Source organism: Glycine soja, chromosome 17, assembly GCF_004193775.1.
Source record: "Glycine soja cultivar W05 chromosome 17, ASM419377v2, whole genome shotgun sequence".
Lineage (NCBI taxonomy): Eukaryota > Viridiplantae > Streptophyta > Magnoliopsida > Fabales > Fabaceae > Glycine > Glycine soja.
The window spans coordinates 19,606,984-19,629,692 of NC_041018.1; the positions used below are offsets into that span (position 1 = coordinate 19,606,984).

The window sequence follows — 22,709 nt, forward strand, 5'->3', positions numbered from 1 at the left end:
AGTAATTCTTGCATGGTGCTCTTTTTTACGTAAAGCACATGCAAATCGCAGCACATATTGGCGCTTCCCATGGCGACGTGACACCTGGCACTGGTGTCACCAGTGCTGTTGGCGCCTTGCAGGAGCTTGGACTCGCCAATTTGACTGGCGAGTTGAGGGTAGGGGACTGTTTGCTCAGACTACGTGCAGCAGGAAGCGTTGCAGGAGGGACAACCTTTTTGCAGTTGAAAGCGCCAGTCCTACTGGCGATTTGCGCTGCAATTGGGAGTAGCCAGTAGCACTGGCGATTTGAGGTTGAAGTAGCCATTCCAAATGGCGATTTCAGCTCCTTTATAAACCACAGCTCCCTCTATTTCATGTGCGTTTCTTGAAAATTACTGAGAGTTCATATCTTTATAAAGGTGCAGATCCATATTTTATGTGCGTTTTTTAAAAAATAGTGAGTTTCAAATTGTTTATTATCCTATCTTGTGTTCAATCCTAAAAACGTTGTTGAAGGCAGGTTTAAGGTACAGCTTTAAGGTATAAAAGTTCAAATGTGTATTGCATGAATGTTATTTTTATGAAGTAATTTTTTTATGCCGGAAAAAAGTATGAATGTGAAATGTTTATTATAATTTTTTGTAATTAAGTTGTATTTTTTTGAGTTAAATTTGTGAGGGTTAAAATAAAAGTTTGTTTTAAAAAACAATTATATCATCATATTTATTTGAAGAAAATATGTTGAGTAAAAAAATTGTTTTGAATATGAAGTTTATAGTTAGTTTATAGTTATTTTATAATTATATTAAGTTGGTGTTGGTGTTTATGTTGTATTAGTGTCTTAAAAATTTATGAGTGTTCTTTGAAGTGTGTTTATGTTGGTGTTTTTTTAAGATGAAGTTATAGTATTTTTTTAATTAGATTAGGTTCATTTGTTGGTGTGTTAAAAATTTATATGCGTTGAAGTTGAAAGTGTTATTTATTTTAATATAATTGTAGTAATAATTTTGTAATTACCTATTTTCATTTTGAAGTTATTATTGTGAAGATTAATTATTTATATGTCCGCCTAATTGAGATATTGTACAAATGATTGATGCTATTGATATTTAGACACTTACAAATTACAGACACCATAACAATACGTTTAAATTTTTGTTATATTTATTTCCGTCAAATCATTTAACGAAAGACACCATAATAACTTATTTGACGATGCTTTGTTGTTTCTCGTATCATATTTATTTTAATATATTTGTAGTAATTTTGTAATTACCTATTTTCATTTTGAAGTTATTATTGTTAAGATTAATTATTTATATTATTAACTTCGTTCATGAATTTTTTTATTTTGTCTTTAAAATTACTATGTTGAAATTATTCATTTTTTTAAGTGTGTCCCATGAAATTTATTTCAAGTTAATTAAATTATTTTAAAAGACAAATTGAATGTGAAATTCCAATAAAGGGACCTTTTGTGATTAGATTTTATTAGTTTGGATTTAAAGTTTTATAAAATTGTTTGTGTTATTTAAGTGTGCTGATGTGAAATTTATTTAAATTTAATAATTTTGATTACATCTTCATTAGTTTAAAATTATTACATTGAAATCGTTCATTTTTTTAAAAGTGTCTTAATGTGAAATTGATTTGACGTTATTTTTTTTTAAATAAAGTTTTATTTTGAAGTTCCAGTAATGACTTTTTGTGATACCCATTTTATAATTTATTTGACGTGTTAAAATATTGTTTTTGTAGGTACACGATGAATTCGGTTATAACAGTGTTATATTTCAATGGAAGGGTATATGAAGATAATGATGGTATAATATTTGAAGGCAGTAAAAAAGCGATTCAGATTAAACGTGGAATTAGTTTCAATGCTTTGAAGAAAAAAAATTGGAGATAAGGTAAAGTTACAAAATAATGAAATTAATTCTGCTATCAGCTGTAGATTTTTAGTGTCAGGAAAATATATTGCCTTGCAAATTTGTGATGACAAAGACGTTGAGACGATGCTGGAAAGTTTTAAACAACAACAAGAAATGTCAGTTCTAGAATTGTACATAGAAAAGGATGTGGCTGGTGGTTCAATGTTTCATTCTGCAAATTCCCTTACATCATGTGGAAATTATGTATCTAACGATGACACACAACCGCCAACAAATATGAGCAATTTAAATCTTGACGAAGATGATGATCATGATGATGATGATTATCTTGTGTCTAACTCATACGTTGAAGAGTCTTTAGACGAAGATGACAGTGTTGACGGTATATCTGATACAGACGATGAAGTCATTGACATTCCTCAACCAGTAAGAATTGTTCACCTAGCAGAAGGTATAATTTGCTGAATTAAAAAATTAGACAATACATTTATTATTTGATGTCAATTGAATTTAATGCTAAATAAGCATTATTTGATTTTTTTTTTGAATTGTTAGGTGCACAACAAATTGAAAATCCATTTTGGAATGATGCTTTACATTATAACAATATCAACTGGAGTTATCCTGATGAAGAGGACATTTGCGGTTTGGAGATGCCGTCGACCTTTAATGTTGGCCAAGAATTATATGTTGGCATGGAATTTGATAGTAAAGATGCGGTCAAAAATGCACTCAAACAATATCTTATGAAGGTGCATCAAAGTTTCAAAGTTGTTGAAAGCAAATCAAACAAGTATGTGGTTTGTTGCTTGAATAAAAATGCAGAGTGTCCTTGCCCTTTCTATATGAGGGCAATTTTATCCAAAAAAATAGATACGTGGAAAGTCACACAATGGGGTGGACCACACACATGTCTGAATATGAACATGACACAAGATCACGAGAAACTTGATTCAAATTTAATTGCCACTTGTGTAGTAGGTACGTATTTTATGTTCATATTATGTTCATTTTTTGTTAATTGTCATTTAAATTTTGTTATGTTATTGACAAGCATGGTCAGAGAAGATCCATTAATAAAAATTTCTTTGATTCAAGAGAGGATTAATAGTGAATTTGCGTACAAGGTGTCGTACAAAAAAGCGTGGTTGGCGAAACAGAAAGCCATTGCAATTGAATATGGCGATTGGGATGAGTCATATGCGAAACTTTCGTCGTGGCTAACACACATGCAAAATCATTCTCCTTGATCATATTTTCAAGTACTACATGACGATTTTATCGTTGGGAATACGGTTAGTTGCAAACACCGTCAGTTTCATAGAGTTTTTTGGACTTTTGGCCAATGTAAAGAGGCTTTCAAGTACTGTAATCCAATCATACAAGTTGACGACACACATTTGTACGACAAATACCATGGGACCCTCTTAATGGCCACATCACAAGATGGAAATGGTGGTGTCCTTCCTCTAGCATTCGCGGTGGTTGAAGGTGAGACGTTGACAGCGTGGTCATGGTTTTTGGCACACTTGCGTGAACACGTCACAGATAAAAATGGTATTTGTCTGATATCTGATCGACACGCAAGTATAAAGTCCGCTGTCGCTAACGAAGCACTTGGTTGGCAACCTCCCCACGGTTATCATGTCTACTGCGTGCGACACATAGCAAGCAACTTCAATCGGAAATTCAATAATGCAAAACAAAAAGAAATGTTGAAGAAATTGGGTAAGATTTCATATTTGATGGTCTCGTTTATTTACCTTTCATATATACTTATCCACGTTATTCATAACTAATTTTATGCAGCCTAGACTCCTTGCAAGCACATTTTTTATCAAAATTTAGAAAAATTTCGTGAACTGAGTCCAACCATAGCAACATGGATTGATCGCATTTCAAAGGAAAAATGGACGATGGCTTATGACAGAGAAGGACGTAGATATGGCCACATGACAACCAACCTCTCAGAATGTATCAACAAGGTTTTGAAGGATTGTCGCAACATTCCCATAACAGCATTGGTCAAATCAACGTACAGTAGGTGTCGAAAGTACTTTGTTGAGCGTGGCCGCCAAGCGCAGAGACAGTTAAATGAAGGGAAAGTTTATTGTTCAAAGCTTGTTAAAGAACTTAGAAAAAAATCAAGAACAAGCGTGTTCGCACATCGTTTGCGTGTATGGCATCCACTCCACAAGGTTTGAAGTAGAGGAGACCTTCAATCCTATTACGCAACGTGGCGGACAAAAATGGGCAGTTAACTTGAATGGTCATTATTGTCAATGCGGAAGGTATTTTGCGCTTCACTATCCATGTTCGCATATTATTGCAGCTTGTGGTTACGTGAGCCTGATCTACTACCAATATATAGATGTTGTTTATACAAATGAGCACATCTTAAAAGTTTACTCCCCACAATGGTGGCCTCTTGGGAATGAAGCGGCTATTCTTCCTTCTAATGACGCATAGACACTTATCCCTGACCTAACTACAATTCGTGCGAAAGGTTGGCCAAAATCAACAAGGATAAGGAATGAGATGGATTGGGTCGAACCATCTGACCACCGACAAAAATGCAGTAGATGTGGAGCCGAAGGGCATAACAGGCGTCGCTGTCCAATGCAATCTGAGCGTGGGAGTTGTTCAAATCATTGATTTATGTATGCTAGTCGAGTGAATTGTATTTGTTTAAAATGTCTTCAATGTATTGAATTTATGGGGTTGAATCAATTTGTGGGGTTCTATGAATTCATTAATTAAAAACATTACTTATTTTGGTTTGTGTACATTAACTATTTGTGGGGATCCATGAATTCATTAGTTAAAACCCTAACCCAAACACCTAAACCCTAACCCCAAGTCCTAGGAAACATCCCTAATCCCAAAACCTAACCCTAATACATAAAACCTCACCCTAAAACCTTACCCTAATCCACAAAACCTAAACCCTAACACCTAACCCTAAACCCTTACCCTAATCCATAAAACCTAACCCTAAAACCTGTCCCTAATGCATACTGCCTAACCCTAATCCATAAAGCCTACCCCTAATCCATAAACCCTAACCCTAATTCATAAAGCCTAACCCTAAAACCTATCCCTAATGCATAAAGCCTAACCCTAATCCATAAACCCTAACCCTAAGCCCTAATCCTAATCCAAAAAAGCTAACCCTAATCCATAAAGTCTAACCCTAAACCATACCACTAATCCATAAAACACAACCCTAAACCTATCCCTAATGCGTACAGCCTAACCCTAATCCATAAAGCCTACCCCTAATCCATAAACCCTACCCTTAATCCATAAAGCCTACCCCTAATCCATAAAACCTACCTCTAATCCCTAAACCCTAAACCATAAAACCTAACCCTAAACCATAACCCTAATCCATAAACCCTAACCCTAGTCCATAAAACCTAACCCAAAACCCTAACCCTAATCCATAAAACCTAACCCTAAAACCTATCCCTAATGCATACAGCCTAACCCTAATCCATAAAGCCTACCCCTAATCCATGAACCCTAACCCTAATCCAAAAACCCTAACCCTAATCCATAAAACCTAACCCTAAACCCTACCCCTAATCCATAAAACCCAACCCTAAACATATCCCTAATGCATACAGCCTAACCCTAATCCATAAAGCCTACCCCTAATCCATAAAACCTAACACTAAAACCTACCCCTAATGCATACAGCCTTACCCTAATCCATAAACCCTACCCCTCATCCATAAAGCCTACCCCTAATCCATAAAACCTAACCCTAAACCCTAAACCATGAACCATAAAACCTAAACCTGAACCATAACCCTAATCCATAAAACCTATCCCTAATGCATACAGCCTAACCCTAATCCATAAACCCTAACCCTAATCCATAAAACATAACCCTAAAACCTAACCATAATCCATAAAACCTAGCCCTAACGTAAACTTTGTTTTATTATTTGTAAACTTAGTTTATTATTATAGTTTGATGCGCCACATAAAAATTATTTGTAAAGTTAGTTTACTATAGTTTGATGCGCCACATAAAAATTATTTGTAAACTTATTATACTTTATTATTTGTAAAGTTAGTTTACTATAGTTTGATGCGCCACATAAAAATTATTTGTAAACTTATTATACTTCATTATTTGTAAAGTTAGTTTATTATTTCGTTTGTCTACTTTAGTTTTATTTGTAAACTTAGTTTATTATTATACTTTGATGCGCCACATAAACTTTATACATTAGTAAGGCATAATAAATTAGATGCGATAGATTAATTGTCAAAATCAAATGTCTTACAAACAACAACAAAATTACACAGATACATCAAAATTAGTCATTATGGTGTCCGTAATGTCGTGAGGATGTGCCACATGGTCGATCTCATCTTCGCGCTTGACGATCAGGATTTCTTCTGCCGCCGCGTTGTCTCCCGGCTTCTGGTTGCTCAGCCTCTACAGAAAACTCCTGATGCAAATCAACACCTAATAAGTCGCCCATATCAGGTATTGCTCCGGGTACATTCCATTGCGGAGCAAATGGGGCGTTAGATGTTGCCATGGGGGCATCGTGCTGCTGTGAAGGAGTCATAGTGGGCCATGAAAAATGAGGTTGTGTTTCCGCAACACCACCGAACGAATGTGAGGTCTCAGAAGTATCAGTATGATGACCTGCAAAAGGATATTGATACATCTGTGAAGGATATTCGGAAAATGTTGTTGGCGTGTAATACATTCCATGACCACGCTCCATCATTTGTTGGGAATATTGTTCCGCTTCAACATGCTCCCTTCGTCTGCCTATGCCCCGAGTTTCAACACTTGACTGAAGAATGTGAAACTCTTGTGCTGGGAATTCACGCTCTGATGCTGGACCATGTGACACTGGCTCAGTGATTCTCACTTGCTCTTCAGATATAATCGCTAACTTATCCACGTAAGGCACGAGATCATCAACTGTCCATGTGTTCCTCCCTTGTGGTGACACCATATATTGTAAAGTCTCCACAACTTCACCCTGCAATTATTAGCGTCAAGAAATTAATGCTTATGCTTAATAAATTAATTAGAAGTTAAACATTGAAAAACAGATAAATACCAATGCAGCTGTGTTTGCATTGTTTGGGTCGACAAACATTTTTATTTTATGCCTATACCACACCATGTAGTCCGAGTTAAAACCCAGTACGCCCTCCTGTCGAGGATAAACGTCGACCCTAAACTCAACTGCATTGTTCCACTGACTAATGATTGGAGCCAACAGGTGGAACCAATTCTCATCTTGTTTGCCTTTGAGCGTTAAGCCATGGAGATTCTGCGGTTGCGAAGGAAACCCGGGAATAGGTTGTTGCAATCCAAATTGTCGTAAAACTCTATCGGGTTGGTGCCACTCAACAACATGGAAACAAATTAGTGGCACCACCGCAAACCAGACTACACTTCCAACCATACAAATATGAGGCAACGCTGCCATCACAGTTGTTGTGTATGGCTCCTAGACAAACTGCATATAACAACACACTTGTCAATTTCCAGTCAAACATAACATATTAAAATTTCATTTAACCATTACATTACGATATTCTTACCTCATGTCGTTTCATCAGATCCAATTTGCGACGGAAAAGTCTAAGATCATCATTACCAATATGTTGATTTCCACGTCGCAGCCACAACAACAACAACAACAACAACAACAACGCCTTATCCCACTAGGTGGGGTCGGCTACATGGATCAACGTCGCAGCCACCTATAATAAAAATGAAATCATCATTATCAACACGTTCCATCATTAAATATTTTTAATTCAAATCTAATTTTTTAAACGACAAACCTGTGTCCGAGTGGTTTATTTTCTATGACGGGAGGCGTCCTCTTTGGAGCTAAAGTCGTGCATCGTTCCCATGCCCACATTTGGATTAAGATGCACATACCTCCGATTGATTTAACTTTGTAATCGGTGGCACTGCACATCTCTCTATATAAATACGCAAGCACAGCAGGTCCCCACGCATACGTGCTGCACTGTTCAAAGTCACGTAAAAATTGTAGGTACCTTAAAGAAACTCTGCTACTACTTTTGTTAACAAAGAGGACACCTCCTATGAATCGAAGGATCCACGCATGGGTAAACCTTTGTAATTGTTCAACGTTACCCTCATCAATATTTATGTGAGAAAAATGGTGAGCCAGCCAACTTAATTTGACGACACTGCCTTCAAGTTCGCCTTCCTGTGGTCTGACTCCTAATAATTCTTCACATAAGTCGGCCCAATCAAGATTTGTTGAACCAATTAGTGGTGCCCCGTCAGTACGAAGACCTAATAAAATTGACACATCTTGGAGAGTAATGGTAGACTCTCCGCATCTCAGGTGAAACGTGTGGGTTTCGGGCCTCCATCTTTCAATGAAGGCACTAATTAAGGCCGCATTTATCTTTAGATATCCCATCTTAATTATCCAATAAAACTCACATTGCCGAAGCAGAGGAACAATTTCCTCTGGTATTTGTTCTTCACCTTGATACATCGGCACTGCTCGTCTTATGTGTAGTTTTCTGTTTGGTTCCCCATTCCAAACATGTTCTGAAACATGTTTGGGTTGCATCCACAAAACGTCACCCTCAATTGGACCAGACCTCGTTTGTATACTTGATGCGCATGACGACGAAGATGCCATTGATCCTGCACAATAAAATATAATACAATAAAATGAATAATAAAATTTACACATACTCTCCAAATTTCAAATAAATAACAAATAATATTTTTCATATTTCAAATTTCAAATATTCCAATAACAAAATTTCATATATATTCTACAAATAAATTAAATTACATACAAATATAAATTTTAATATATAACAATTTTTATATTTGCGGCTAAAAATTAAAACAATATATATATATATATATATATATATACAAAATTAATAACTTAAAATACTTACCACTAAAATAATTTAGCATACAAAATTAATTATTTCAAATACGTTAAACTATTCTAATTTTAACATATTATATGAAACTCATAATAACTACAACTTACGTAATATAAAAAATTTAATTGTTATCTAATTTAAAATTTTTAATTTATAGTATGTATAACTATTCCTAATTTTTCATATAAAATATTTAAACTAAATGTAACATATCATATAAAAAATTTAAACTAAACTTAATCCAAAATTAATAAGTTACGGAACCTAAAACTATTTTTAATCTACTATATAAATTTTTTTAATTAAACCTAATCTACCATATAAAAATTAAAAATATTTCTAATTTATCATATTAAATATTTAAACTAAATGTAATGTACCATATAAAAAAATTTAAACCAATTCTAATCTAAAATTAATAACTTATGGAACCTAAAACTATTTTTAATGTATTATATAAAAAAATTTAGCTAAATCTAATCTACCATAAAAAAATTTAAACTATTCCAAATTTATCATATCAAATATTTAAACTAAATATAATGTAGCATATACAAAATTTAAACTAAACCTAATCTAAAATTAATAAGTTATGAAACGCCAAACTATTCTTAATCTACTATATAAATTTTTTTAAATAAACCTAACTTACCATATAAAAATTTAAAGTATTTCTAATCTATCATATAAAATTAATAACTTACATTTCCTAAAACTAAAACTATTCCTAATCTACCATATAAAAAATTTAAAATAATTCTAATCTACTATATAAAATTAAGAACTCAAACTAATAATATTAAAAAATGAAACTAATCATATTAACAAATCAACTAAATCTAATGTTTCTTATAACACAAATAATAGCATACTAAAACTAAACCTAATATTATTTAAAACTAAATCTAAAAATAAATGTAATCTATAAAACTATAATTATCAAATTAAATTTAATTTATTATTTCTAACTAAAACTAACTTAAGATAAAAAACTAATAACATATATTACTAATTATCATCAGAATATAAATAAAATAAAAAATTAATTAAACAAACTTACTTGAAAAAATTACAAATGAAGCAAACTTTTCACAGCCCTTCTTCTTTCTCCTGCATGGAACACAATAAACACAGCAAGCTTCTTCTTCTTTTCTGCATTCGCGTGAATGCTCTACGGGGGAGGGGGGGGGGGATTTAAGCACCATTTTGCAATGAAGTCGTTGTTGGGGCTGGCAATTTGGCCCAAACAAATCGCCATTCAGCCGGGCGACACCCTGCTGCACCTCCTCTGCGCGTTGCAGACTGCAAGCCTCCTGGGAAATGACCTCTGTTGGCCTGCACCCTTGAAGTCCCCCACCCTCAACTCGCTAGTCAAACTGGCGAGTCCAAGCTCCTGCAAGGCGCCAACAGCACTGGCGACACTAGTGCCAGGTGTCACGTCGCCATGGGAAGCGCCAATACGAGCTGCGATTTGCATGTGTTCTACGTAAAAAAGAGCACCATGCAGAAATTACTTTAGAAACAGACCCATTTCATGAAAATGTTTCTAAAAGTAACCCCATACAGGAAATTTGCCCTTCTTCCACTTCGACCCGTTTTGCTACGTTCCCCATTTGTGACCCAGTAGCCAAACAAATTGTCTTGTTAAATTAGTTCCTTTTTTTTGGAAAATATTAAATTAGTTCCTACCAACGACTAAATTGAAAAATCATAATTTGTAAATTTTATTAATTTCGAAATATTAAACAAATGTACATGTTATTTTATCTTATAGTGGTCATGTTGGTTAAGTGAAAGAAAATATGATAATCATAATATATTCATGTTTGATGACTTTTATATATTTCTAAAATAATGATAAGTAAAAGAGTAAATAAATAATTTATTATTTAATTTTTTTATCATACTAAATTTCATTAATCCTAATTTCTTGTTTTATAACATGAAAAAACTTTATTGCAGGTAACAGTTTGTATTTTCTCTCTTTTATTTTCTTTACAAAAACATATTAGAAAAAATAAGAACATGTTTGATTAATACAAATAATTTATTTTATTTTTATTATAAAAATAATTAAAATATTTTCAAAATTAGAAATCAATATAATAAATAAATTCATGAAACCAATAAATGAGTTTACTAATCCAAATACCCTACATTGAAATCATACAATTCATTGCTCTACTGTCGATAAAATATAATTTTGGTCCCTCATATTATATTATTCAATTTAGTTTTCTCACGTTAAAATTTTTATGTTTTATCTCTTAAATAAAAGTGTCTCTATTAGATAAAATTGTTGCTTTCATTGGTTTACACTCTAATTCGGTCAATTTGGTGTGACATATGTCTAAATGTGAAATATATCATTTTATATTAGTGCATGTCAAGTTAGTCAGGAATAATATTGTCAGTGCAAACAACTAAAGAAACGGCCAAGTTGGTCTAACAATATACAAAAAATATTTTAAATATTTTCAAAATTAAAAAAAAAGTGAAAACTACATTTTTTTTATTTATTTTCTACATTTGATATTTTTATTGAAAAATAAAATTCATAAATATAATAAAATAATTCATAATAACCAATAAATGAATGCACAAATTCAAATACTCAATATTGAAATCATTAAAATTCATTTAGGGAGTTGATATTAAATTATTATTATTATTATTATTATTATTATTAAATTAAAAAATAAATATTATTATTATTAAACTTTAGTCATATAACATTGGCTAGTAAGAATAACACATTACATTTACACATGTTAATTCATTCACACAAATTGTCATTCTGAGTAAGTAAGGATATGATGATTAGATGAAAGATTGAAAGCTTCAAGATGAATGTAACTGAAGGTGGGACACTCACATTCTAGGTAACAAAGATCAGGCCATGAAATTTTATATTTTTGTTTTATCTTTTTTTATATTATTGTGACAAATTTTGATAGAGGATGTATACCCCTATCTTATTGCACAATACTAATTTAATGATGAATTCATGTACATTTTAATAAAATTTTAATTTATAAAAAATATTGAATTTTAAAATATAATAAACAGTAAAATGCTTTCATTCGTTAACTCAATCCACACTAACCTTTTTGTGAACGAGTTGATTTGTGTTGGATTTTATCATTTTTTTTAAATAGACCCAATTCAACTCGTTCAAATTTGATTGGATTGAGTCATAGTCAAACCTAATCCAAACTCAACTCATGAATATCCCTATAATTCATTATCTTTATCCTAATACCTAATTATAAAAATATAATTTTGGTCTTTCATCTTATTATTTTAGTTTCAATTTAGTTCCCTAAGATTAACATTTGTACTTTTTTATCTTAAATTATGTCTCTATTAGATAAAGTTGATATTTTCATTAATTTATCAATCTAATTTGGTCAACTTGGTGTGACATATGGCTAAGTGTGTGACATATGGCTAAGTGTGAAAGAAATCATTTTATATGAGTGTTTGTCATGTTAGTCATAAATATGTAAAAATCTAAGGAAAGGACCAAGTTAATTTAATATATACACAAAATTTAAATCATTAGTATATTATAATTTATAATATCATAATATTAATATATAGGTTATGCTTGACAAAAGTAGCTGAAAAGATAACTAAAAATTAAAAAAATTATCTTATTGAATCGTAAATATTTGATAACATTATCCGTTGAATTAGCTGAAAATGAAAAATTACACAAATAAACATATTTATGTAATGTTTTTATACAATTTCTAATTAATTTTGACGGAACACTAATATAATTAAAATAATTAATTTAAAATAATGGAGAATAAAATAATTAAATATTTCAAAATTTAAAACATTGACAAAGCACTGATTTTTTTAATTGAAAATGAAAGTAAAAACCAAAATTAAACTTTAAAAAACATAAAAGAATAAAATAAAAGTTTTAAAACTTAATGTACTAAAATGAAAGTTTTGAAAATATAAAGAATAAAAATAAAACCTCTAAAACTTAATATACGAGGATGAAAAAACATTAAAAACATTAGAAGGTACTAAAAAAATTAATTTATCAAATAGTCAAATAAATTTTTTAACTAATAAAAAAAGATAAAAATTAATTAAAATATCTTACCAAACAAACTATATAACTTTATATTCTGTGTCAATCAATTAAATCATTCAATTTTCTGTAAAATAAATTAAATCATTTGATTTTATTTAATTGATTAATTTGACTTTATAATTTAATTATTTATGGAAACTATTAACAAATATTCTTCTACAAACTTCTTTGATTTTATTTATTTATAATTTAAATAACAATTAAAATATGGTTTTAAATCACATACAATAAAATAAAAAAACTATTAGTTTATCACACGTACATTTTATAGCAATTAAAATATTTTTTAATTCAATCGTACATTCATACCAAATTAGGAATGTACTTGTGTACATAATATCACATTAATGGACAAGGTTAAATACGTGTTTAAAGTTTATCACAACCTCAAATTCCCTTAATTTTTTTTGACAGACTACATCACAAAACAACAAAAGCCTAATTGAAAGTTCTCGTCAAACAACCACAGACAACACGATGGCAATGGATTATGCTTGTCCAACACTTGACTGCTAGCATAACTTCAAACACAATTTAAGAAAATTGTGGCATTTGATACAGTGGACGAAGAAGTTGGGACGAAAGGGATTTCCAAAATGAGGCTTTCATAACCGGACCAAGAATTGACATCGCAGTCCTTCATTTTTTTGTTGTTAAATCGGATGGATGGTCACCAGAGAACGTAATCAACTTTCGTACGGTGAGTACATGTGATATTGCCAACTTTTCCATGCTAGTCTCAGTCGACAATGTTATGAAGGAAGAAAATGTGATGTTCTCTTATTTTTGGTATTGGTAGGGGCAAAGAGCCCAATAATGTGATGTTTTATAAGTGTAATTCCGTATGCTACCTCCATGACTTGAATATTGAAATCTCCACCGATCCAAGATATGAAAATGTGCACAAAGATACTTATCTCCCGATCCATGTCTCTCATTACCCGTCAAAAGCTTTGTCCCATGCTCATTTATTTCCTTTTTAGGGTGGAATTAGAACGAGTGTAGCAGTATTATTACCCGTTCAAGGTTGCAAACTTTTCTTGCTTTGCATTTCTAGCCTTTATTGTTTATGGACCGAAAACGACTTTCCTTGCCGCACATTAAAGACATTCTCACTTCCAATTGACCACATCATCTGTTTCAGATTTCTTTTCCTTCACTTGCTGAATCATGATTTTTTTATTGTTAAATATTAAATGTTAGTTTGTTAGGTTTAAAATATGTTACTTTTTTATTGAGAGTAAAAAGATGAAAACATCACATTTAAATCTATTACATGTATAATCAATATAAAACTCGTCATCCTAGTTCAAAATTATTCAAACTTATATTTGGATAAAAAGGATACATTTTAATTATATGAAGATAAAAAATATACAATTTTTTTTATAAAAATAAATTTCAAATATTTTTATATTTATGAGAAAAAAATATTTTTTAATTTTTTTTATTAATGAGAAAGATTCAAATCACATTCTCTCCCTGTTTCCTTCTAAGTTAAACCAAAACCATTCTTATATATCCTTTCCTTAAATCATGATTAACTAACACAGAGTGTCTGATTCACACGCACCTAATCCGCATCACAGTGAATCATTCCCGAGCAGTTTTCACGTTGACCAATTACCATCAAAATCCATTTTCAATCCAATCCCAATTCTCTACTTCAAGTGCCGGGGACCATCCTCTCTCACTTTATTACCCATAGAAGCCAAAAGCCTTTTTTTTTCCCCTTCTTTTTTCTTTTAAGTGTTATTAGAGGCCAAACGCCTCAAGTGGCTATGGCTGTGCTTGTAGTATGATAGTAACACACACCCAACCCTATCTAATCTAATCAACACAACTAATTACAAATAAATAAAAAAGAAGCTAATTACTTGCAAATAAATCTTTCGAATGTAACTTTCATCATTAGAACTTAATTTTCTATTCACACATTTTAAAAAAAAATCACATAAAAATAACTAGACTGGTCCCAATAATTAACTATAGTTCCACTAAGTAGCATTTATTACCTTAATTTGGATAAACTCGAAAGGATTTGAAATTAACTTTCCTCTTTTCATGAATGAAGGTTCGATTTCTTTTAAGTCTTTTAAACTATTAAAGTTTTTAGTAGGTAATGCTACTTGAATCTTGTTTGATAAGTAACTAGATCTCTTGACATTCACGGGATAATTGAATAACAATGATGGGAAAAAACTATTTACAGTTTAGGCCTATACAATAATTTGTTAGGCAAATTTCTATCAGGAATCTCATCATACTGTTAACATCCTATCAGTTAGTATTAGAAATGATAAAACTTAGATACAAGTTATAAATATTTTTTTTTGTTATTTTTCAATTAGAATTAGAATTTCAGCTTATAATTTGTATAATAACAATTTGCACTAAAAAACATATAAATTGTGAATGTAAAACTATAATTCTGATTTCTGAACAACTCAAACAAAACTCAAAAAACTGAAATCAAATTATATCTGTAATAATTTTTTATGTGATTTTTTTGGTCTGAAATCTAAACATATCATTAGCACCTTATTATTTAGTACTTATTAGAAAAGACTATACTTATATATAATTTTTTTTACCTTATTACGGAGTATCTATCGATTTTACGATAATTAATCTTTGTTAAAAAAATTGATTAATCATTTTTGAAAAAATTCTCTCTTTTGAATCATATTAAGAATTTGTTTTAGAGAGACCGAATTTAATATTATTCCGATCAACAACTTATTCAAAATTAAAATTTTAACTTGAAAACCTACCTAATAAAAATTATACATTAAAGAATTATTTAAATTCTGATATAAAACTCATTAAACAACAATTCAAACAATACTCAATGAACTGAATTTAATTTTTCTCCTGTTAGAAATTAAAAATGCGTATCAATAGTGACACTTTTATTTATTGAAAAAAAAAGGAAACTCAAACACTGGCTATCTGGTGGAAGAGAAGATATTTGTGTGGTGATGAAAATATCTAAGAAAAAAAGAGTAAAATAATGAGTAATGGTGGGTGAGAGAGTGAGGGAGAATGAAAAAAAAAAAAAGAGAAAGACGACAAGATTGCTTACGTGGCAACTAGCACAAGGTGCGTCATCTCGGACAGAAAGACAGAGAGAGGCGAAACGGCACCGTTTTCCTGTCTCGTTGTTGGTTCCACCAATTTTTCTTGCTTGCAGTTGGTTGCTTCCGTTCCAACCCAATCCACTATATTATTTTTATCTGTTCTCTTTCCCAAACCAATACACGCCATTTTTCATTTCTCAGAGAGTCTTCCCGTCTCTTCCTCTTCACTTCTTATACCGTCGCCCCCAAACGACGCCGTTTTCTGTTCTCTTATGTAAACGCCGTTCGAGAACAAACCAAAAAAAGAAAAGAAAATCAGTTATTGCCGTTGTTGTTTTGTTTCCGGTTCGGTTTATTTCAATGGATCGGGCGGCGTTGACGGTTGGACCGGGCATGGACATGCCGATCATGCACGACAGCGACCGTTACGATCTGGTACGCGACATCGGGTCCGGAAATTTCGGCGTGGCGAGGCTGATGCAGGATAAACAAACCAAGGAACTGGTCGCCGTCAAGTACATCGAAAGGGGTGATAAGGTTGTTTTTGTCTCAACAAACCAATGACCCAAACAAACTTTTTTTTTCTGTTTTTTTTTTTTTATCTTGGTTGGTGCTGTTGCTCCTTGTTTTGGTAAATTTATTGTTTTCACGTTTTTTTTTAACTAAATTGCTCGTTCACATCACATATGATTGAGTTGCTTTAATTGTTTTTGTTTCCTTGGTTGTTGCTACTTCTTTGTGTTGCTATTTTTGTTCGCTGACGTCTGATGCTATTTTTGTATGTTCCGTGTTTCCATTTTTGTTTCGGTACTTGTTGCTACTTCTTTGTGTTTTTTTTTTTTTTTTTTGCAATTTTTTACGGCATTGGTTTGCTGTTAGTTTCTTACTCTGATGAAGTTGCTTACTGTTTTTTTTTTTTTTTGTGTATGGTGTTGTTGTGTGTCGCAGATTGATGAAAATGTAAAGAGGGAAATCATTAATCACAGGTCTCTGAGGCATCCTAACATTGTTAGATTTAAAGAGGTTGGTTATGTTTTTCAAATATTTATTTAATATACGGTTTGCGACAGAGTTTTTGGCGCATGATCAAGGTATTTGGAGTGTTCACGACCGCAATTGTTAAGTTTTTAGAGTGTCCACGACCGCAATTGTTAAGGTTTTTGGAGTGTCCTTGATTGCAATTGTTGCCGCTTCGGCTTCATTTATCACAATTTTCTGTGCGTGCGTTTTTGGCCGCAGCTTTAATGTTTTTGGAGTGTCTTGCGACGGCAATTGTGACCGCATATGTTTGCAATTTCCTGCACTACGATGAAACCACAACCAGGATCACGACCACCACCATTGCTTAAAACCTTGATATTTTTATAATTTTATATTATATTCTACGAATGTGTCTGTATAGAGGAGGGGCAATCACATTTATTTGTGATGTTCTATATAATTACACGCAGGTAATTTTAACACCTACTCATCTTGCTATTGTAATGGAATATGCATCTGGGGGAGAGCTCTTTGAGAAAATCTGCAATGCTGGGCGTTTTACCGAGGATGAGGTTCTTATTTAATTTGTTTACTTATTCTACACCTGAATGCTATAAGTTTGTACTTATTCTACGCTAGTTTGTAACCCGTTGTTATGATTCAGGCTCGATTCTTCTTTCAGCAACTCATATCTGGGGTCAGCTATTGCCATGCTATGGTAATTGAACATTTTCCCCTTTTCTGTTCTATCCAATCTAAATTGTGTTTTACACTTCACACTGCACTGAAATGCTGTAATATATGTAATGTATTAGTATTAAACATTATGTCTGATGTATCAGTCTTGTTTATAATATGTCTCTTCATAAAGCAAGTATGTCATCGGGACTTGAAGCTTGAAAACACTTTGCTGGATGGAAGCCCGGCACCTCGTTTAAAGATATGCGATTTTGGGTACTCCAAGGTAAGGTTTTATTTTTCTCACTTGATCTTCATGTTGTGAGTTTCATGCTTCCATATTATTTTACTGGGACTTGTTTAGGTTGAGTAATACTTAACTCCAATTACTTTCTGCTTTCTTTGTGTGCGTTTCATTTTTCTTCAGTCATTTCTGTTCTTCAGATTTAGACTGATGATGGAATTGAGTAGTTCCTTATGTTACTAAAAGATTGTTTCAGTAATTTGGGATATTGGAAGAGAGACATTTCTACATGACTGTTGATGGTGAATTTTTATAATCTAAAATCTTTAGTAAGCTTGTTCTTCATTGTGGATTCCCATGTGCTAGAGTTTGGATTGTCAAAATTATGAGCCTTTAAGCTTGTCATATATAGCTTTGATAAAAAAAAAAGACTAAAGCTCCATCAATTATCAAGCCATTGATGAGGTAATCCATTTGATAGGAGGCAAATTTGAATTTCTGATGAACTCTGACATAGTGATATTTTCCTTTTCTGTTCCTAAATTTAAGCCTGCTTCTGCTTTTGTCTATGTTTCCCATATAAATGCATAAATAAAGAAAATGCTACAGTGTTTCCTGATGTTCTTGAGAAAATTGATAAGCTGGCCATTCCAGCTTTTTGGTATTGTTAGTTGTTAAGCTAACTTGTATTGTATCTCTGCCTTGTGTTCTAGAGTACTTTGGAATTAAAATTCGTGTTGAGTTCCTTGAATTGCTGTCAACCTTTTATTTCACTGATTCAATTTCCTTTTACTTGAACATTTCCATTTTTCAATACAATAGTGGATTTACAACTATAGATGATCATTGTTTCCTGTTGTTTTTGTTTTGAGTTTTTTTTTCCCCAAATCTGATTGATGGTGTGATTTGCCCAGTCTTCAGTGCTTCATTCACAACCAAAGTCAACTGTGGGAACTCCTGCATATATTGCTCCAGAAGTATTGCTGAAACAAGAGTATGATGGCAAGGTAGAGTGTTTACTGTTTAGTTTCATGGTATTGTTCTTTTTCTGTAGATTAATTAATTATTACTGTCACAATTAAATGAACAATTTTGTAGTTAACTTGTCATCATTTTTGAGCTGGCAAATTCGTTGACTTTTTGTGATATGAGGATCTAAAGCAATAATATTGTCTAGTTTTTTCACCCAGTCCAATGGTCATTAATTTGGTCTGCACTCCAAACAAAGGTCATTTTATTTTTTTGGTTGTCATCTCCAAACCTAATTTTGGTCTTTCTCGAACTAGCTGAGAATCTTTTCTTAGCAAGGAAACACAGACAGTTCAAAATTATAGCTATGTGCATGTATCCATGTTGGACACATCTCGTACACTAAAAATACATGTCATCTCCATGCATTTTGCAAAACCCAAAAAATCAATTTTAAATTTTTTTATATATCACAATAACTAGATTAATTATAACTTTTTTAACATGTCTACAATTTATTTTTCTATATTTTTTCATAAGGGTCTAATGGGTTTCTTCTGTTATGTTTTCTTGCATTTAATATTAGCTTGCAGATGTCTGGTCATGTGGAGTAACCTTATATGTGATGCTAGTGGGAGCATATCCTTTTGAGGATCCTAATGAACCAAAGGACTTTCGGAAGACAATTCAGGTACATCAGATATTAAGATATGTGCTCATTTTCTTCATTAGCAGTGTCTGATTGCTTGAGTATAAGTTGCTGCTTGCTTCTTTGCAGAGAGTTCTTAGTGTCCAGTATTCCATTCCGGACGGTGTTCAAATATCTCCAGAGTGTCGCCACCTTATTTCAAGGATCTTTGTTTTTGACCCGGCAGAGGTAGTTTCTATTTCAAATAACTGGCCTCCTACTGCATTCTATAAATTTGACAAAACACAATCCTTGAGTAATTTTGTTCTTTAGATTCATTTTTAATTTTTATATACTACCACTTGATTGTGTTAAAAGAAGTTTGTCACAAATCACAAATATTTGTGAGATCAAACAGTATCACTTATGTCATATTAAGTGGATTTTTAGCATTTGAATGCTTTTGACATAATTGTCCGGCATTTTCCTTCTCCAAGGAAGTTTTATTCAATTTACATTTTATATTGGTCCTGCGTGGATGTAGGTCTATCATAATATAGGAATATATTGTAGGCTATCAAACAAACTGTGATCTCACAAATCAGGGCAAAATGTTGAATGCGTTTATTGACTTGGTTGAGTCTACATGCCCAGTAAGTGAGGCTCAAAACAAATTTTAAGAAAATAATTATTACTTTAAAAAAAAGCTATATTATATTGGACATTTTTTGTCAACATGTGTAGTCTTTTTGCCAACACATGAGACCTTTTTGGCTTTATAGAAACTTAGAACTAATAATTCTTTTGTTGGTTGTTTTTTGAAAAGCCAATGTTAATTGTTAATTTGTTGGTTTTTGTTAGTGGGAGAGATTCAAACCCACCATCTCTTTGTGTCCCCTTCAACCTTAACTCCACATACTTTCTTTTTTTCGTTGTTGGGCCTAAAGATTGAGCTTCACTTGCTTTACCCTGGGGCCAACCGAGTCTACTGACAAGAAAATATAGGAATTTCACTTCTACACTTGCTAGTCAAAATCATTTGTTTGAATCTCATGTCTTTGGATATTTATGTGACAGAGAATCACCATGTCTGAAATCTGGAACCATGAATGGTTTCTGAAGAATCTCCCGGCAGACCTGATGGACGAGAAGATAATGGGCAATCAATTTGAAGAGCCAGACCAACCCATGCAGAGCATCGATACGATCATGCAGATAATTTCAGAAGCTACCGTACCAGCAGTTGGGACCTATTCTTTTGACCAGTTTATGGAGGAACAAATTTATGACTTGGAATCTGAATCTGATGCTGAATCTGATCTTGATATAGATAGCAGTGGGGAGATAGTGTATGCCATATAGTTTGATCTTAGTTACACTTGAAAGACAACAACATATTAAATGGAGAGAGCATTTTCAGCATCAAGAGATATATACGTGGTGCCCGCATTTTCTGTAGATTAGCATGGATAATACAAACTTCATGTTAATATTTATGTATTCAGTGTTGGTTGCTGAGGGAAGAAATGATTGTTACCCTTTGCTCACTTCCAGGGGAATGCTTGCTTTATATATAATATTATATTATTTAAATTAACCTTTGGACAATTTTCAGTTAACAACATAGTGTCCGTCAATATTTTAAGTTTAAAAATAATTAATTTAATATGGTGGTGGTTAAAGCCGCCACTATGTGTGCGTTTTAAAGAAAAACATAATAGATTTGATTCACCATCCTCTTCCGCCTTCATCCTAGTTGTCTTTCTCTTCCTCGTTGATGAGTGGAGGCAACACAACAAGTTTGTCCCTTTGCACTTTGCCAAGAGCAAATCATAGACACACAAATCATAACACGCACATGTTGATGAGTGGCAACACACAAACAAATCAATCACAAGACAACCGTCGGGGATGACAACCATCCCAAATCAACAATAACCACAACTCCCATCATCGCACGTGCACCATTGTTGTGTTGTTCCATGACCTCTGTGTGTCTCCAACTTCAAATTCAAATGTGATTGACGATTTCAATTTGGTCATTCGTTTGAGGGTGGTAAGCAGTGTTTATTTGGAACTTAGTGCTGCTCAAACGAAAGAGTTCACGCCAAAAATTACAGGCGAGAATTGGGTCCCTATCAGAAATGAGGCTACACGGGAAGCCGTGGAGTTTGCACACCATGTCTAAAAACAACTGAGCAACCTTGTAAGCTGAGTGATGGTGTGGGAGAGCACCGAAATGGGCACCCTTGGAAAAATAGTCAACCACAACCAAGATAGCCGTAAAACCGTGGGATAGTGGCAGGCCTGTTATGAAATCAAGGGACAAATCCTGCCACACTCGTGATAGTATTGGTAGAGGTTGGAGTAAACTGGTAGGTTTCTTCGTCTCGTACTTTGTCTGCTAGCAAGTGGAGCATTAGGATACAAAATGGCGGACGTCAGCCTGTATCTGCGGCCAATCAAAGTTTTGTTGTAGGTAGTGGAGTGTCTTGGCCACTCCCATATGGCCACGTAGAGGGGAAGTGTGGAATTCTTCCAATAAGATTGAAGTGAATGGTGTCTCATAGGGAAACCAAATCTTGCCTCACCGGAAAGTGAGATCCTTCTGGCTGCTGTTGGATTTGGTGGGATAAGGCGACGTATTGGGGGGTTTTGGAGGAGTGTTTGGTGAAGCTTGTCAAGGAAAATGAAGTTCAGTATAGACAAAGAGAAAAGTTACAGTTCCTCCACCGTCGGGATTCTGGATAAAGCATATGCAACGATATTGGTGGAACCAGCTTTATATTTGATCGTGTAATCATAGCCCAATAATTTAGATAGGTACGTTTGTTGTTTTGGCATTTGTATAACCTGTGACATGAGTTGATAACTGTGAAATATGAGCTAAATTGATAGTCATTTTTGGTTAATAATGATAATAATTTCTTCACTTTATTATTGTTTTTCATGAAATAACGAACAGATTAACATTTGTGCAATTTTTGATTAACAGAAGTCAAAAGAAGAATTGAAGTGTTTTACAGGGAAATTGATGAAAAATGTGGAAGAAAAAGAATTGAAGAAAAGTTAGAAGAATTGGACAGCTCGCTCAGCACACAATCTAGGCTCAGCGCACAACTCTCGCTTAGCGGACAATTCCAGACTTAGCGTGAAGTCTCGCTCAACACATAACTCTCGCTTAGCGCGTTGTCTTGCTCAG

General features: G+C 32.9%; 2 protein-coding genes across 3 annotated transcripts; one reads left to right on the forward strand and one right to left on the reverse strand.

The window, feature by feature from the left end:
• Positions 1 to 2,280: 2,280 nt before the first annotated feature.
• On the reverse strand, positions 2,281 to 8,551 carry LOC114392105 (serine/threonine-protein phosphatase 7 long form homolog). The gene is made up of 3 exons (XM_028353140.1): positions 7,707 to 8,551; positions 7,481 to 7,545; positions 2,281 to 2,324 (listed from the first exon to the last, which is right to left on the reverse strand). Exons 1-3 carry the CDS (start codon positions 8,549 to 8,551, stop codon positions 2,281 to 2,283), a joined length of 954 nt encoding a protein of 317 aa, XP_028208941.1.
• Positions 8,552 to 16,071: 7,520 nt separating this feature from the next.
• Positions 16,072 to 21,104, forward strand: LOC114393599 (serine/threonine-protein kinase SRK2I-like). Of its 2 annotated transcripts, none has more exons than XM_028354953.1 (9): positions 16,072 to 16,544; positions 16,956 to 17,030; positions 17,459 to 17,560; positions 17,653 to 17,706; positions 17,860 to 17,952; positions 18,825 to 18,917; positions 19,466 to 19,570; positions 19,658 to 19,756; positions 20,585 to 21,104. In XM_028354953.1, the coding sequence occupies exons 1-9, from the start codon at positions 16,368 to 16,370 to the stop codon at positions 20,867 to 20,869; spliced, it is 1,083 nt and encodes a 360-aa protein (XP_028210754.1). In that variant the 5' UTR covers positions 16,072 to 16,367; the 3' UTR covers positions 20,870 to 21,104. The 2 variants fall into 2 exon arrangements, with proteins under 2 accessions (XP_028210754.1, XP_028210755.1); XM_028354954.1 differs by having other exon boundaries at positions 16,073 to 16,544; positions 17,247 to 17,560.
• Positions 21,105 to 22,709: the final 1,605 nt, after the last annotated feature.